This window comes from Aedes aegypti, chromosome 2, assembly GCF_002204515.2.
Source record: "Aedes aegypti strain LVP_AGWG chromosome 2, AaegL5.0 Primary Assembly, whole genome shotgun sequence".
Lineage (NCBI taxonomy): Eukaryota > Metazoa > Arthropoda > Insecta > Diptera > Culicidae > Aedes > Aedes aegypti.
Window position 1 is genome coordinate 231,806,278 of NC_035108.1, and position 18,801 is coordinate 231,825,078.

An 18,801-nucleotide genomic window follows, 5' to 3' on the forward strand; every position below is an offset into this window, starting at 1 on the left:
AGACATTCCTCCAAAAGTTCTTCCCCAGGAATTTATCCGATTATTCTACCATCTTTTTCTCAATGGCTTCCACAAAAAATATTGTTAAGAACATCTTAAAAACCGTATTTTCTGCAGGGATTTTCTAGGATTTCCTACAAAATTGTCGTTTAGGATTTCTTCAGCGTTTCAACCAAAATTTTCTTGAACAATGCCCTAAGGAACTACAACAGAAATTCCTTCTAAGATTGCTTCAGGAATTATTACAGAAATTCTTTGAAAAAAATTCCTGAAAGATTTTTTTTTCCAGAAAAACTTCAAGGATTTTTCAGAAATTATTAGATTTTGTTTTTATCCTGGAGGTATTCAGAACTAACAATCCAATAGTTGCATCTGATAAAACTTGATTATATTCTCAAGTAACCCTCGACGAACTCCCTCAAGATTCTCTTTCTGAAAGAATTTCTGGACTATAATATCAGGGTAATGGGTAATATCCTGCAGAAACTCCTTGAAAATTATCGAAAGAAATCCCTGAAGAAATTTGCGTATAAATCGTAGAAGTTATTGGAATGATTACTACAGTATTAGTTGGTGTGAAACATCAAGTGAGCTTTTAAAGAAGCCGTGGAAAATTTACTTGAGAAATTACTCGAGAAATTGCTTAGAAGAACTGTAGGAGTAATCCTTGAATGAAATTTTGGAGAAATTACAAAAAAAAATCATCAGGAATTCCAGGTTGAATAAATTCCTGGAAGAGTATTTAATACATTTCCACAAATAATCCCCAGAGAATTAAAAAATCCTGGGAGTGAGCGTTGATGAATTCTTGAAGGAATCCGTATGGAAAAGCCTGCAAGGAAGACTGAAAAAAAATGCATAGGAATTCTAGTAAATCTCACTGGAAAAAAAATAGCCTTTGTGGATTTACTTGGAAGAATTCAAATAGGAAACTTTGGAACATTTACTATAATAACAACTATGGAAATTAGTGGTAGAATTAGTTAATAATAAGCTCTATAAAAATTAACACAGACTTATTGCGGAAACTACATAAGGTAAAGCGTAGGAGAGAACCAGGATCTCGAGGAGCAAATTTTGAAAAAAAAAATCCTAGAGTTACATATTTCTCAGGAGCAAATAAATGTACTGACGAGCCTCCAACCAAACCGTCTCTCAGCTCACCGGAATTTTAGTTGGGTTTATGCTACGAGTGGCGTGAGGTGAGAATTGTCGGTTTCGTATAGCGAGGTGACAATCCTCGACTCGAGTGAAGTGACTCGTCGTGCAAATCAAATGGAGAGCCACTTCACTCGACTCGAGAATTGTCACCTCGCTATACGACACCGACAATTGTCACCTCACGCCACTCATAGAATAAGCCCAAGTGTGCTGCGCTAGCCTGAGTCTCGCGAAAATTCTGAAAGCGCGTGCTCCCGGGAAAACTCGTCTCATATGCTGCCCGGCGCTACGGCTCGCCGAAGAGCCTCTACAACTATTTTCGCCTCAATATATAGACGATGGTTTACTTGATATGGTGGAATCCGATCCGAAAGTTACCATTTCGATCCTCGTTGAAAAATTGTGTCATCACTTAAATTATTGCGCTGAATTTTAAACAGCACATGTGACAGAGCGCATGAGATCGCATTGACTAGTCTCATTGGGCGATTTTGAATCGATGTTCCGAAAATCGATGTTTTCATTCCGATTAATCGATTTTTTGAATCGATGTTTGGAGCATCTAAAATCTGGTGAATCGTTTTTCTTCATTCGATTTAATTTGTTGAAGTCGATAAATATTTTCTTATGAGTTGATGAAAATGAACCCAAAGTCGCCCTTAAGTATTAAATCTCTTCTATTGAATTTAAAAATTAATATATCTGAAAGATGTTTAAATCAAATACGAATGCTTACAAGCCCATTCCAAGTTCTTTAATTTTAATCAAAATTCAATTCGAATCGATTCACAAACATTGATTCAAAGGATTCGATAAATCGGTGAATCGATTCGCTAGCTCAAATGTGAATCGATTGAGTAACATCGATGTTACAGAAAAAATTGCCCGATGCTAATTGAGAAACATCTCAAGAAAAATGAGGCGCACCAAAAAGGTCTCACAATGTACAGCGCGCCTGTGCGCTTGCAAGCAATGAGGCTCCTGCACCTAAGGCTACAGCACGTGCGCAGTAACTCTAGTTGGAACACCGCTGGATAAATTTACTACACTATACTAGTGGTATTTGTGGACGAGTCCCTGAAAGGACGCTAGAATTGTCTGCAAAAATCATTACAAGAATTCCTGAAGCCTCTCTCCGAGGAACCTAAGAAAAAACTAATTACGAATCTGTCAAAAAGTCGCGTAGGTAATAGTTTCTGGAGATTTCTCTGAAATTTCTAGAATTTGGCAGCGGGATTTGTGCAAACATAATAGGGAAGACAGTGACTTCAGAAACCATGTTGGCTAAAACAGAGACTTTAAGAGGCTTTGAATTCCAGTTGTGAGAGATCGCATGCTCGCTACATGCGGAGGGGACATGCCCCGGACAATATAATCCAGAGAATATGTGCGGATACCGAGTGCTGGAATGCAGTAACTACGGCTGTCACTCACAATAAGCTAATTGTTGCTACATGTGTTAGGTGCTATATGCACTGACCCCTTCCCTTATCGTAAGGTGGTTCCGGGGAGAAAAGGGTCTGAGGCCAAGAGTAATGTCTTTACATTCTGTATACCACAGTGCATGGACTGGTGGGTCATCGGTGGTGCGGCATCCCCACACTTCTTGAGTTACTTTCTAAGAGGTCAGATTGCAGATTTCTCCCTTGTAAACAAACTACAAGATCAAGGTGACAACGGATAGCTTTAGCATACTAAAGTGTGACCGATTTTTAACATATCCATTCAATTTGCTTGCTTCGCGATATTGTCGGCCGAACATTTTAGAATGTGACAGACTTTTGCACCTTCTTGGAACGTGAAAAGCTAAAGTGGAGAAGGCGAAAGAATCAAAATACATATTGATAGGAAGAACCCAGTGTGACAAGGTTAACCTAGGGAGCAACGATAACAAAAATACGTTCAAGGGGGTGGATTAGTTCGTCTACATTCGATCCATTGTGACGGATGATAATAACGTTAGTCGCAAACGAAAGCGCATTGTTTATAAAAGTCGGATCCACTACGACCTCCAGAAAGCTAGAGTCAAAAAAGATTCACCTCGCACCAAATGTGCGACGTACAAAACCGCTATGCTATATGATCTGTATTCTTCTACAAGCACACAATGTAGAAAATGCTCGAGAAGGACGTACAAGTATTTGGGGTGTTCGATCGGCACTTGCTCATAGGACTATTGTGCAAGTACTGACAGGCTCCTATTTTTATGTTATAATATGTCAAATGGCTATTCGCTGAATGTTCTCCACAAATACTACAAATACAATAACTTACCTAGCGTATTCCTGAGGAAATGGACTAGAATACCAAGTTTGGATTTCATATTTTCCGAATTCTATCGCAGCTGGGCATCTTTCCTGGGCGGCCATAAACTTGGAAGGCGATTGCAGTGCAGCGGCGAGGGCCGCTTTCTTTGATGGCGACGTGTTGGGCTCGGGAGTGACATCCTTCGTGAAAACTTTGGCATCGAGACGCATCATCTCTGCCAGTGAGTTGGCAGCCTGGTTGCGCACTTGCTTGTAAAGATCAGCGTCTTTTTGTGTAACTCCATTGGGCAACGGAGGTTGTTCTAATATAGGAGTAAAAGAGAAGAAACATTCTATCTAACTGCATATTTTAAGTTCCTATATTTTATTATGTACAAGTTTCATGTTGACATATCTCCATATGCAAAATGTTAATGTGTAAATAATAATAGACCTCGTCCTTTAACTAGTTATATGCATATCCCTCCAACTCTCCAAAAAACACCATATCCTATCGATACCATAAACTATATATAACACACGTTCATTTCAATGCCATACCTAAAAACACGTTTTCGATTAAATAAAAATACAAACAGAGATCCTGTAGGAAATTTAAAATGATAACAATTGCTCTATTTATCCCATACAAAATTCAAACCTCGGTAATTTCTGGGGGTCCAAGATAATGACATCTTGATTTTTGTTGTTTCATCGCCTTAGTGACTACCCTATCTCTATTTCTGTATACTTCAGTGAATTGTTAGTTCGTCGCATGAGTATTGAGGACCGTGCAATCGGTAATTGTCACTTCCAATGCCAATTGACCAAAATAATCGAAATTGCACAAAAAATAAATCTAACAAATGTGGCTTGGGCTTGTGGCCTGTCATCGTCAATGTAGTCACTCGAGGACTCCAAACATTATGATAACAGTACCGACCACGTCCTTGCGGTCATCGGGAAAGGGAAGGAATGTTGGTGCGACATCCATTGTTACTAGAGAACGAGATCATCTCTACTTGCAATATACAGCCATTCCATGAAAAACCGATCTCATGATCGGTCACCGAATTTCATGAAAATTTGCTATTTTGTTCCTTATCCGAAATAAGGATACACGTGTTTTTGTTTTTTTTATTAGGGTGACTATTTCCGAAATAGAGGGACCAGAAAAATCGCGACTTTGCAAAATTATTTTTTAAAGAATCATAACTTTTTAATAGCTTGACCGATTTTCAATTTTCTTGGACAAAATAAAAGCTATAGATTTTGACTTTTCAAAAAAAATATAAAATTTGACAAAAATTGTTTTTTACATGAAAATAAATAACAAATGTCCGTTTTTTCGTGTTTTGAAGGCCTTGGGGCCAAAGGGGCTATTGCTGTTCTCATTTTTCAGAAAATTTTACGTTTACTGTCAAATTTACAACGATGTATGTTTTTTAGTTTTTGAGATATTTTTTTGAAAATAAAAAATCAGTCATTTTTTATCGGTACACACTGTAGGTCTCAGCGCATTAGATTTTTTGTTTAAAAAAATCATAACAGCTCAACCGATTTCCAATGAATATTCCAATGAAAAATATTAAAATTTCCTAAAAAACTAAATTGTTTTATATTTTTCATGTACATCTTTTTTCAGAGTTTTATATTGATTATATATTATTATATAAATCGGTTGAACTGTTCAAAAGTTATGATTTTTTAATAAAATAAAAAATCTAATGCGCTGAGACCTACAGTGTGTGCCGACAACAAATTACTGATTTTTAATTTTCAAAAAAATATACAGTGAAACCTCTATGAGTCGATGTTCCATTACTCGATATCGACTCATGCAACCATACAGAAAAGAAGAAATCATGGTTACTATGATGGTCCCCTCAGACAGGTTTCCAAGTAATTTCTGTTCTATTACTCGATATTTCCATGAGTCGATGGTCCCTGAGATATCGACTCATGGAGGTTTGACTGTATCTCAAAAACTAAAAAACATACATCGCTGACAGTAAACGTAAAATTGTCTTTCAAGAAAAAATGAGAACATCAATAGCCCCTTTGGTCCGAGGCCTTCAAAACACGAAAAAAAAACGGGATTATTTATTTTTCCTCACGTAAAAAAAAATTGTGAAATTTTATATTTTTTTTTTAAATTTCAAAATCTTTCAAGCTCAATCATTCAAAAATCTTTCAAGCTCTTTCATTTCGTCCAAGAAAATTGAAAATCGGTCAAGCTATAATTTTTTAATAAGTAAAAATTTTGCGAAATCGCGATTTTTCTGGTCACCCTATTTCGGAAATGGTCACCCTAATCAAAAAAACCAAAAAACACGTGTATCCTTATTTCGGATAAGGAACAAAATAGCAAATTTTCACGGAATTCGGTGACCCACGGTGGTTTTTCGTGGAATGGCTGTATAAATATATACATTCAATGACAAATTACACTGAACTGGGAAAACATCCAGGAAAAAATATTTTATTACATTTGTTGCTGCGTGCGCCTTTGTGTTCCTATTTACGCTCACCGGTAAAATTTTCGGACTTTACGGAGAGCATGCAAAAAATGCATCATTTCGCAGTTCTTTACCTATTGTGACAATTTTTTGTCCTAACTGTAGACAATTATAAAGAAAGCCGTATACCGTTGAGTTCCGTGATTTAGCGCACCTAAAACCCTAAATCCGCGCATTTCAAAATATGTTTCTAATAAAATGGAAATGATCATTTATTTTGCCTGCAATTATTATGTATTACCATAAGGTATTGAATCCTGAGAAAATTGAGAGTATCTCTCACTTATCGCTCTCTGTAGCAATCATGATCAGCAACTCATCATGAGAGCTTGTCTATCATCTTCTGCTACAGCTCTGATTGCAGTGCATGATAAAACCCATCAAAACAAGCTCCAAATCTGGGGGACAATATTGCTATCGTATGTTCGAGGATTGTTTATCATGTCAGTAAAATAAAATGCCAACCCCCAATGGTAAATAAGCGATACAAACAGATTTTATAATCACTCTCTTTTTGAAGCTCTCGATCGCTGCCATTAATTATCAAGCTTGTTACAACTTGCGAAACATCGCAAATCATGGACCGATACAGATGTGAGGCTTTTCTTCGCTTACTTTGATCATGCTTCAAAATCTAATAAGAACGAATTCTGCAATGCTTGATTATCATCATATACAGATAGCGGTATGAGCAAATACAGTCAACTCTCCATTACTCGATATTGAAGGGACCATCGAGTTAGGGAGGTATCGAGTTATAGAACATAAAACTAGTGCAGCAAATGCGATCCAAAGGACCATCGAGGTAGCCATGAAACCAACTTTTACTATGGTTCTCTAACTCGATATTGAGATACCAAATATCGAGTAAGGGAGAGTTGATTGTGTCAAGATAGTCTAAAATTTCAACAAAATTTGGACCCGATGCGCTTGATTAGGCGATGCGCTAAATTTGGACACTTTACAATAGTGAAATCGACGAATTGAAAAAAAAATGCGTTTTAGTGGTAATTGGGAGCACAGTAAATTATTTACTGAGCCAATATCCGCTCACATGGTCTTGCGCTTTTCACATTTCATATTCATTTTCATACGTAAGTCGTTGCAGGACACGATTTTTACAGCAGTCGTCGTAATTATCCAACTTCGTTGACTAAATTTACGACTCGTGCTGTTAAAATCATCATGATGCAACTTGTTGCATAAACAAATATTCTACGATTTCTTGCATTTTTTAAGGATGTACTTTATTTTCCTATTGCATTACGCAAGAAAGGACTTTATATGTGTTATAAAAAATATCTTCATAAGAAGTATTTTTATTTTAGTGGGTTAGAAATTGACACCTTTCTAACCCACTAATAGTATTTTTATTCTTATGAAGATATTTTTTATAACACATATAGTCAAAGTCAAAGTCAATTGACACAAATTATAAATTTGTTAGTTTAAAAATTAGTTTTAATTTTTTTAAGAATTCCAACAAAAATGGAAAAATTGACAGTACAGAACATTTCTCGAAAACTTATTCAAATAGTCTCAAGTCAGAAAAGTGGATAAACTTACTTTATTGATCTTACGTGTTTCGTAGACGAAATTCCACATGTTCCGCTCCTACCCAACTAGATTTTTCACTTTTAGAACGTTTAATTTCCGGATTTACAAAACGACGAAAGTAAGATTTTCAACTTTCGCAACCTAACCACTACATTCGCCGCCCCGCTGTATGGAGAGACAAAGTGACTTAACCACTAATCAAAACAAAACACAACTTGAGCCGATTTTACACTGGTAGAAAAACGTCGAAAGTAACTGTTTGAAACGGCTTATCATTTTGTTATAATGATTTTTGTTGAAAATAATAGAAACTACCTAGTTTTTGAACGCGATCTGATTGTATGCAAAATTTGAGCGATGTACACGGCGAAAAAATGTTAAAAAGGTGATTCATTTTAAAACAGTTTCAGAAGACAGGTTGTGATTCTTCTCAATTAGTTTTCTCAAAACCGTATGAAAGTTAGTTACGTCGATTTGAAAAAGTAATCGAGATTTTTCTTAAAGTGAGACTTGAGATAGGGTTTCAATGCTAGTAATGGACCCCTTAGTACCCCTTCATTCTCGACGCTTTACCGCAATGATATCTCTGACGGATATACGTTTTGTGGAGTCTAACAACAAGTTCAATGTATTTACTTCATAGTACGCCTATGAAACATACAAAATCATTCGATTTGTCCAGCGAAATATACAATTGGAAAACTGTTGTCCGAATGCCTATTATGGACCCTCCCGGGGTCGAAGTTTTCCCGGATTTTCATAGGAATAAGGTTGCTTTGAGTGTTATGCGAGTGGTGTTTGATACCTCGAATGTGTAGCTTACTCCTGCGAAGATGAGCTCAACAACGGTTTCCATAAAGTAGTGATGGAAAGGAACAACAAACTGGTGAGATCGTTCTTAATTATTAACCTTTCGAGTGAACTCATTTCAGATATCGATTTGATATCTGGGTGTTTTCATGCGGGGCTTACTGCAATGAAAACGACCTCAGAATGTGTGTGTATGAACAGCCATTCTTGAAATGGGTCGTTGGAATTGCAGTGGAGCTATCGCCTTCCATCTCCAGGGATAAAGTTGTCTACATCTATGGAGACATCTAAGTGTCTAGAAAAATAGATGCAAACAAATTTCTTCCATAAAAGCACTGCCGGTCAGTGGACGGTGGATTGTAAACACACACAGAATAAGGTTGCTTTGAGTGTTAATTTTATGTTTTTCTGTAGGGGTCCATAATACGGAAAGGGTCCATAACCGGCATCGACTCCCTATCGTCCATTTAAGGCAAAGTAGGCCAGCATTGAAATGTGTACGCGTCGTTGACGATTGTTGGTGATTCATACACCAAAATGCCAAATATAAGAAGGGCCTTCAATCTTTTCGCGGACCGTATGTTGGGTATTAAAATAGTGACCAAGTCTTCAAAAAGAGGAATCAACAGCCCTACTGTTAGTCCATTTTAGTTATGCTCCTTCTTGTTAAATAAGCTGTTCTTTATGTTATGCCAAACATCCACTAAGTAAAATGACCCTAAGAAAAATAGAGCTAATGTTGCAACATTGTTTGTGCAAGTTGTAGTCATAGTGGATTATACACCGTTTTACAGAGCCAATCAGCATGAAACCGTTTGGGTTCAGTAGATCACATTCACATTATAGAGATACAATCATTTACTCGTGCAAATCGATCCAAAACGTAAGAAAAACAATTAATTTTCCTTATAATTTTCATTTCCATACAGCATTTTTGTGAACACTTGGTATGGAATGACCCACATTAAGTAAAAATATGGTTTACTAAAACTCGAGATTTGCTTCTGCAAAGTTTCAATGATAACCATTAGAATGGTTGGACAAAGGCAAAAGATAGGATAAATAACACGGTCTCCCGTGTTACATCAAAGCATCCTATTGACAATCTATCTATCTATCTATCTATCATGTATGTCACGAAATGTCGTCAAGGGTTCCGACGTGTTTGTGTGTACCGTAAAGTGTAATTCAGCGCATTGCCTAATTCCGCGCATTTCACACAAAACGATTTATATATGAAAATACACATCAATATTGCAGCAACTTTCAATGCCATTTGATGCTACTACTATTTAGAATAAGTTTGAATCATCAATAAAAGCAAATAAGGCATTTTTTCGCAGCGTAAAAAAATAATCAGTGGAGGCCCGTCGAAGTCGACGCCATTTTGCTAATTTCCTTAGCGTCCTTGCTAAGACTGTAGGGCAAAAACAAACGCGATTTCTTTATTAAAAATGTTTTATTTTGTAAGCAATTTTCCATGAAACTACTTGCTACAGATATGTTTCATGATGCTTCTATGGAATCTTATCAAATTTTAGCATATTTATTGAGTTTTATCCCAAAAAGTATTGCGCGGAATTAGGTCACGTCTTTTTTCATAATGCCCTAATTCTACGCACTGTTCTTCGCTGAAAAACAAACAAGTTAAACATGCTATATTCGTCTTCACATCTAACTATTTCTATGAAAAGTATCTTCATGCATAAATACGTTTCACGGGCAAGCAGAATCTCGGGAAAGCTCACTTACAGGTAAATTAAAAATGGCCGTCCAGAAACCACGTGGTCATTCATGATGAGAGGAAAAGTTTATCCAAAGACCAAGGCCCATAAAAATTATAAAATTGTTGTGTGAACAATATACCACAAAATTTACTTAACATTGTGAACCACAAATAACAAAAAGTATGATATAGGGTAAATTATGTATTTTGGACAGGCTAAGGATATGGCTAAGGATAAGCTGAGGGTCGTGGGTTCGAATCCCACCGGTCGAGGATCTTTTCGGTTTGGAAATTTTCTCGACTTCCCAGGGCATAGAGTATCTTCGTACCTGCCACACGATATACGCATGCAAAAATGGTCATTGGCATAGTAAGCTCTCAGTTAATAACTGTGGAAGTGCTCATAAGAACACTGAGAAGCAGGCTCTGTCCTAGTAGGGACGTAACGCCAGAAAGAAGAAGAAGAAGGATATGTCTGCGAACGGCGATTGATTTACTGCATTAGATGATAATATTTTATTACCTAATGTTACTTATATGCTTAATGTCCCATTGTACTTTGAGTTTTTAGGGAGCAAAAGCTTACAAACTGTAGTATTAGCTACCAAAATAGCTCACGCGAATATAATTTGGACAGGGACGTTATCTCAATATCCATGCAATGATTTCTTAAAAAGACGATCATATCATAAAATTTTAAGAGTTTACATGTGACTTATGCATTTTTTTCGCTTAACGGATGTATATTTTAGTGATAATCAATAATTTCATTTAATGCAAGCAAATATCATCAGATCCACGAAAAACGCCTGCAAGTATGCATGTATGCGACATCCCAGTGTGTTTCATCAGATGGCTAAATTATATCAACTGAACAAAAACCATAATCTATTTTGGACATCATCTGATTTATGACTTATATACACATGTTAAGATTTTAGATGAACTTAGCATAAATTTTAGACATATTTTATCATGTTGCCATTTTTAAACTTTATATGAATGCCAATTCTGAGTGCTATTATTGCATTAAATGTATGTTCTTGAAATGCACATCCTCTTGCATTCGTAGGTTTCACAGATGTTCTGTTGATACAATTTACAATTTTGATATTTTTGAAGCCAATTTGGAATTGTTATGAAAAAAGGTCATTTTTAATAAGCAGCATAGTGTATTATTAATGCAAAACATGATTTCCCGTACATTCCTCACCATCTCATTAGAAATGGGCATAGAACGACTAGCCTGTCCAAATTATATGCATGTCCAAGTTATATACGTTACCCTACGGGGAAGAGGGATTGCAAATGGCCATATTTTGTGAGACGTAATTTATGGATGAACTTTATGGTTCTTCTGAGGTTTCCAGTTTGCTTAACAGATTTAAGTTTAAGGTATCCGTGGCATTAGCGGATACTATTGATTGAATTGTTTAAGACATATCGATTTTAAGCAATAATGCGAACTGGTTCTTGTGTTGTATGAACAATGCAGAATACAAATACCTATAGGGGTAGCCGGGCGGTTTCGCCAATGGGTAGAAATGAGCACCCCTTGAAAACTGCATAAATTCTTGAAATTTCATCTTAAGTAACATGCACCTTCAAAGATGGCAAGGAAATTAGGCAATATGTATGTTATAAGTCAGTGTTCTAAACTCGTAGAAAAATGAATAAATTATATTCGAAACATGATGTTGATGATTGACAGTTACAATGTTCTTCAAAATTTAATCTTTTTGCACAGATTGTTTTTAAACACTATTTACTTTCCAGTTTAGTGAACAAAATAATTATATTACTAGATTCTATGAGATAATTTCACAATCTAAATTAGGGAGCTCATATCACCCCATCGATAAAAAATCGACACGAAAAATGACAAATTTTGAAAAATCATTAATTTATTCGTGAACTTTTTAGGACAACGGAAATCGTGCGGATCTAAAAATTGTTGGAAATCATACAAAAAACTGATAATTCCATAATATTTTCTGTACTTCTATCGACTTTTCCTTAAGGTCTCCAAACTGCCCCACATTCCCCTATACGAAATTCACAAGTATGAATGCCACGTTAATGAAAATACCATAACAAATGTTTATCTTTGTTTCATGTGATAGTCATAAAAATAAGAAATAAAACTAAACGGCTCATACAAAAATTAACTTTTTATCATACAAAAAGTATTATGGAGGGTGGAGGGGGTTGTAAATTTTCTATTTCAGCGTTACGTAATGAATGAATGCTGCTTTACATTGAATTTAATCTTAATTTGATTGCTTCGCGAGCGCGCGGAATTAGGCGTTCTTCTGCGCGGAATATGGAAAAGCGTTTCAAAAGTGCGCGGAATTAGGCAATTTCTACGAGTAAACTATTTAAAAAAAATCTCAATTTTAAATTATGAGTACAGTCTAGTTTATATTTTTCCCATAAACTAAAACAGATTTGCTAGCGATCCGCTCATAAAGCTTTTTTATTGATGCAATACTATTTTTTAATTAAACATTTGAATCGTTTTATTCCTTAACTGCCCTGAATTACGGCACTTTACGGTATAGAAAACTCAAGATATTCACCGGGAAAATCGGAATAACGAGAGTAAACGGAACTATAATTTTGTATGGGACGATCCATAGCGTTTTTCAACAGCCTACTTGATGGCAAGACGAAGTTGGTGTTTGTGTGTGGGGCCACTAGTCTTTTGGATAATTACCCAATTAATCAAATTTTACGGTTACTGGAACATGATAAATGACGATACCTAGTCGATCGAAGTCCTGAGAAAGAAAGTGTTAAGGTACCCCGGGGCAAGTGAGAATCCGGGGTAAGTGGGGCGTTCTGCCATAGCTCACTTAGAAAAAGTTTTTCATGGGGGTATTCTTCTAGAAAGTTGGAGATACAATGACAAAGAATGTATTAAGTACAAACAATATTATTATTTTTATTAGCATGTGGTTCTGTAGCAGTTGGCAATTCAGTGCCATTTTCAGCTTGCATGATAAATTGTGACACGTTTCACGTCTTGCAATGACTCGCAAAAAATAATTGTGTTATAAATCCAATTACCATCAGTAAGCTGCAGCTTTTGGTACTATTACAAGCTGCTAACGATAAACCGGTATTTTGTTTTCATTTCATATGAAATTTTCGATGGTCTAACTTACCTCAAAATATCTTTATACCCGGGGTAAGTGGGACCTATCAAAACAAAAACTAGAACCAAAATTTTTCCGATACGTTTCAAACATTTTCCTAGAGAGTAGCACTCAAACAGTCAAACAAATGATTTTTATCAAAAAAGATCAATCTCAAATTACGTTATTGCATAAAAGGGAGAAAATTGTGTAATTCTTCTATATTTTATCTATTTATTTTTTTATTTTTGAAATACGAATTCAAAATTGAACAAAGACAGAGGTGAAATGCATCATGAGAACGATTGCTTTTCTATTTTAATTTAACTTTAATTGCTATTTATACCAAATTTAGTAGTTACGGAAAACAATTCCATCCCATTAAGTGGTTTTCTGCCATGCATATCAATAATAACATAATATATTTATAATTTCGTCAATTATTGAAAATTCATGTGCCACTTTTTAATTAAAAACTTATAAATGATATAATTTAAATATGTTTAATTCTTCTTTACGCTTTTATTGAGGAATTTTCAGTTAATAATAAGTGCTATGTGACATACTATTAAATAAACGTTTTCTTCTTAATGCGTTACGTATTTTATGGTTGATCCCTTAAGTACATAGAAAATGTACTCAAAACTAAAAATCTATGATTTATCCATCCTATTATTGTAATCGATGACATACTGATGTGGATTAACGCATGAAACTGGATGTGTCCCACTTGCCCCGTTTAGTGAAGTAACTGCGTCTAATGGCTCATTCTAAAACTTTCTTCTAAGGTTTTCACAATTTCGAAATTATTCGATCAATTTGATGCACACACCAACAAATATGTTGTCAAAATGTGATTGTGTTATTTGATTTGAAAAATATTAACACTTGAAAATTTTATCGAACAATTTGTTTGAACTATCGATTTTTTATGTCCCACTTGCCCCGGGGTACCTTAATAAAGCCTTCGTTTGTAAAGAATTATTTTAATTTAGAGCACATTGTTATCTCTGATAAATGGATCAGTATGAGGTTTAATATTTTAAATAACATCGGACACGTGTAATATGGCTATGTATTCGAATGGGACCGTTCACCTAAACTTAGAATATTCAAAAATATCACAATACTTTCTTAGATTTCATGAATACTTTTGTTAGTTAATATAGCAAAAATTAGCATTGACAGTCATTTGTAAGGATACATACTTTCCACAACTTTTCTCGAATTATATTTAAGATTAGTATTTCAATTGCAACATATTTCACTCAATAGGAAACTGCACTGTTTTGATTTTGTATGGAATTTTGTTTTCACTGGTCTTACAAGTTTTGCGAGTGAGTTAGAGAGGAAGATTGTTGTGCAGAGTAGCGATCCTTTATAGAGAGATAAGCGGAAGTTAAATGGAATGATTTGGCAACAGACCTGCAGTGCTGAGTTTGCTCGGCGTCGAGAATAATATTGTAACACGGACATGACTTCCTCATTGCTAAAAAGTGTATTTTATTTTGTTGTAGATCTTTGAGCTGCATTTCCAAACTAATAAACAGCAAAAAAAATCAACAAATAAAATTCGCATTGACAGAAATTTTAAAAAAAGGATAGTATTTCATATTTTTTGCTTCATGCAAAACAACTTTTACCGGATAACATTACTCTTCAAGAAAAATTCAAAACAAACATAACGCATGTTCGATTGGCTCGCACATTGACAGAAATGTCAGCTTCCGCGAATCTCTCTTATAAAGGATCGCTAGTGCAGAGCTCCATAACATATATATATACAGGCTTGACAGAAACTCCTCTGCGATACAAAAGTGAGGCGATTTCGAGGTTTTTCTGAGGATTGAAAATTTAACTCAAAATACACAGCACGAACCCTTGAATGATTGGAGTGAGAATGCATCGAAATGCGTGGATTTATTTTTCCGGTACTCTTTCTCTCTTGATTATATACTCAGCCTTACTCACACTTTAAAGAACTCTTGAGTGACCCGTACAAAACAGGGGCCTCGCGGAATTGTGTTGTGCACTCTTTTTTGATAGAATTTTCCTCCGTCATGTTTTGTGTTGCATCGTCCCCGTTCATTTAATGTTGCCTGTTTAGTATGTTTTCGCTCCCTCACAAAGAGGCACGCTGGTCTAGAGCATGCTTCCGAACTCCGGTGATGTTGAGGGGTATTTCAAGCCTGCATATGTATAGTCAAACCACCAAGAGTCCAAATTTGTTGGATTTAAGAGCAGACTCATGAAATATTGAGTTATGTAACATTAAGGTGCAAGAGAAAATGGCACAAAAATCAAAACTGAAAAAGCAGTTTTCTCCTTTTAAAACAACAAATCGATGAAAATAAGAACAAACAGCCTTTTTATCTGCCAAATAAAAAGGCTATGTGTTCTTATTTTCATCGATTTGTTGTTTTAAAAGGAGAAAACTGCTTTTTCAGTTTTGACTTGGGCCTTAACATAAATGCATCAGAAATCTGTAGGAGAGGACCATCACAGTAAACATGTTTTTGATATGATTCTATGAGTTAATATTAAATCTAAATCTTAGAATATCATGGAGTTTTCAATTTAGATTTTTTATCAAACAATATTTAAATAAGTGTAAAAAGCAACATCTTGTTGTTAAATTGAAAATTAGCAATAAAAATAGGTGGCGTACAAAATGTGAACTTAAGTACATCAGAAAAACAGAGAACACTTGGAAGCAAGTCATTTGGCAGACCGTTGGCTGGCAGAAAAACTATTGCTTATACAACCATCATACAGTCGTATCTAGCATATTTGTGCCATGGTTGCAGTAATTTTGCTGATCTTATGAGACAAATACGCTGTACAGTCAGCATAGCATACACCCAACTTGAGTAATAATACACGATTTTGATTACAATTCTGTTCTTGACCACAATGTTACTGTCTCATATGCATCACAAACTGATTTGCAACTTGCATTACATTTCATGAGTCTTTTCAAAACCAATCAACTGATTGTATCAATACTTTTCTGCCACGTGCCTTTCGGTCATATTAGATATCTGCCAAATGACTGTGCCAACCAAGTGTTCTCTGGGCGTAATTAAATCGCCATGCATGCTGTGTGCTTGTTCTGCTCACAAATATGCAAAAATGACAATAAATCCTTAGGATGTGAAATGAATCTCTAAGAAGAAAAATAGCAGCTTCGATGCGAACGCTACTTTGACTGTTAAAGGCATGGCAATGAGAAATCCGCGTTTTTTATATTGATAAAGACACCAAAAATGAATATCACTAGATACTAGAATGTTTAGTCAATCGTCATATGAATTGTGTATGTTCTTACCCATTCTAGAGGGAGATATGCTGTGTTGCGGCAGATGGTGTAATGAGCCAGATGCATTAACTCTTCCAGCCGGAACAGCATTGTATTCACTATTGTTGGATGCGACGGAATTACTACTAAACGTTGGTTTAGGCAAAACAACATTACTACTACTACTACCAGAGAGACTAGAACAACTGTGTGCTTTTGTAGTGTTGTACATTTTTAGGATCTGCGGATCGTTGCTGGTTAGGCGAGATTTCTGTTGCTGTTCAAAGTGTTTCTCATTGATGGCTTTTTTCACCAGTTTGCTCGGAGATAACCTTTCAGGCATTCCTTCTTCTCCGATCGAGCTCATAAATAGGTTGTAGTTTTCTTTAGAAACCTGCTGATTGTGCCTCAAGGAAGAGAAGCAACGACTTAGAATAGTATTTTTACTGCAGGCTTCCGAACCTTTTTTATTGTCATGCTTTGCAGTGGACTCGATTTGTTTCCGCTTTATCATAAGGCGCTGATCGTAGCTCCCGTGGATAGCTTTGGACTCTTTAGACAGCTTTTTATTTGACCTAGGGTCACTCGTCGAAGTGCTTTGTAAGCTATTTTTCTTCTCAGCTGAACGAACGGTATTATTAGGGGATTGCATTAAATTGTCAGTTGTCTTCACTTTATCTTTCTCTTGCTTGGCAGGTTGTTCAACTTTTTTGAATATTACACCTGATGGTTTGCTATCACTTTTCGTTATTGCCGGGTTTGTTGTTTGTCTAAAAATGTCAATATTTTTTTTAGCTTCGGCGGCGAATCCCCATGACTCACTGGCATTCATTGTACTGCCAACAAATGGCATAGCAGTTTTCTGATTATGAATGCCAATTTGTGGCGCTACAGATAGTAATCCAAGCTGACTATTGATGCCTGGCCAAAAATGTTGGCTGCTATCACCATTTTTAGTACCTTTCACTACGGTTGGTTCTTCAGTTTCAGAACTTTCACTGTCTTCAGAATCATTAGTACTGTCTGAACTGGAACTACAACTGTCACTCGTCGTGTAGTTGTGTAATTCATTATTACTGCTACTCGATTCAGATGACGATTCAGACAAATGAACGGCACGACAGTTAGCATCATAGACTTTCGACGATTCTTTTCCCCGACTATGTCTATATTTAAATCGTTTAGCGACATCTTCATCGCTCGCACTGCTAGTGTCTGTATAGTGAAATGGTTCGTTCACTTGTTTCGTAAATTGTGCATCACTTTGCATTCTTTCAGCGTCAGGCCTAGCTTTAGGTTTTGCTTTTTTATTATTCAAAGCAGAAAAACGAGATTTGGACTGCTTTTCGCATGACATACGATGCTTGTCTGACGACGACAGTGGCAAAACTGTCTGCTCGCGGTAAAACAAGCTTGTAGTTGGATTTAAGAACAAATTGTTGTCATTGATACCAGTAGTTCTGGATATCGCCGTCATCATCATCGGGTTTGGTACAATAGTAGAAGTAAATTTATTGAAATGTTTACCGGGCAATTTCTCGATCCGTTCCGCAGGCTCTGGCGATGATAGCTGGGACTGCTGTTGTTTGATACGACGTTGATTGTTATTTTTAGACGAAGAGCACGCTTTCGGTGTTTTCACTGAAGCACTAGAGCTTCCTTGCACAGGCGACGTCATATTCCTGAGCATCGATGGAGTCTCATGCAACGATCTGAAAAAAAAAATGTTGAAACAAGCAATGGATTAAAATAATAAGTAATTGATCACGTTTGAATGAATAATTTTGAAAGGGACAAAAAGCTCAAATACGAGAGAAACTAGAAAGCTTTCACTTTCTTCTTCACGACAACATCGTGGAGGACATCTGGCCGTATGAGAGCTCGTGGAATGCGATGAACAGATGAATAACGTAGAGTATTTCGTCGCTGTCGCTGCGAAGGAGATGACGTGGAGAACAGAGCTCCAGGCCGCGATCGCAGTAGGCTAGATCGACCGCCGGGGACACAGGCACGTTAATGTTCCCAGTGGACGGTATTTACCTTTTTAAGGAAGCACCACAACGAACTAGCGTGCAACACCAAGTGGCACAGTTGGAAAACATCACTCACGAAAAGTTTTCGGCCTGAGGCTAAACTTAGGTCCTTAGTACGATACGCCTAAATGCCAGCTGACACTAACCGTACGGCTACGAAGCCCACAAACTAGACAAGACCGAGTAGAGCGCACGTAACGTAGCTTCAGTAATGGACCGTCGAGGCACTTGGGAACCAGAAGTCATCCGCCACCCGGAATTCCAGAACCGACTCCTGTATCTGCTCGAATAACATCGGTTCGGAAAATATTCCG

The 18,801-nt window shown here is 36.4% G+C and overlaps 1 protein-coding gene across 7 annotated transcripts in view; it reads right to left on the minus strand.

The window, feature by feature from the left end:
* Positions 1 to 18,801, minus strand: part of LOC5574374 (histone acetyltransferase KAT6B) — a 53,992-nt gene that overhangs the window by 9,312 nt on the left and 25,879 nt on the right. For 6 of the 7 annotated variants that reach the window (XM_021844403.1, XM_021844399.1, XM_021844400.1 and 3 more), the window contains exons 5-6: positions 16,485 to 18,166; positions 3,436 to 3,730 (exon numbers count right to left, since the gene is read on the minus strand). In XM_021844403.1, coding sequence (XP_021700095.1) covers positions 3,436 to 3,730; positions 16,485 to 18,166 — 1,977 coding nt within the window. The remainder of the gene's footprint in view (positions 1 to 3,435; positions 3,731 to 16,484; positions 18,167 to 18,801) is intronic. The other variant, XM_021844402.1, reaches the window with a different exon arrangement.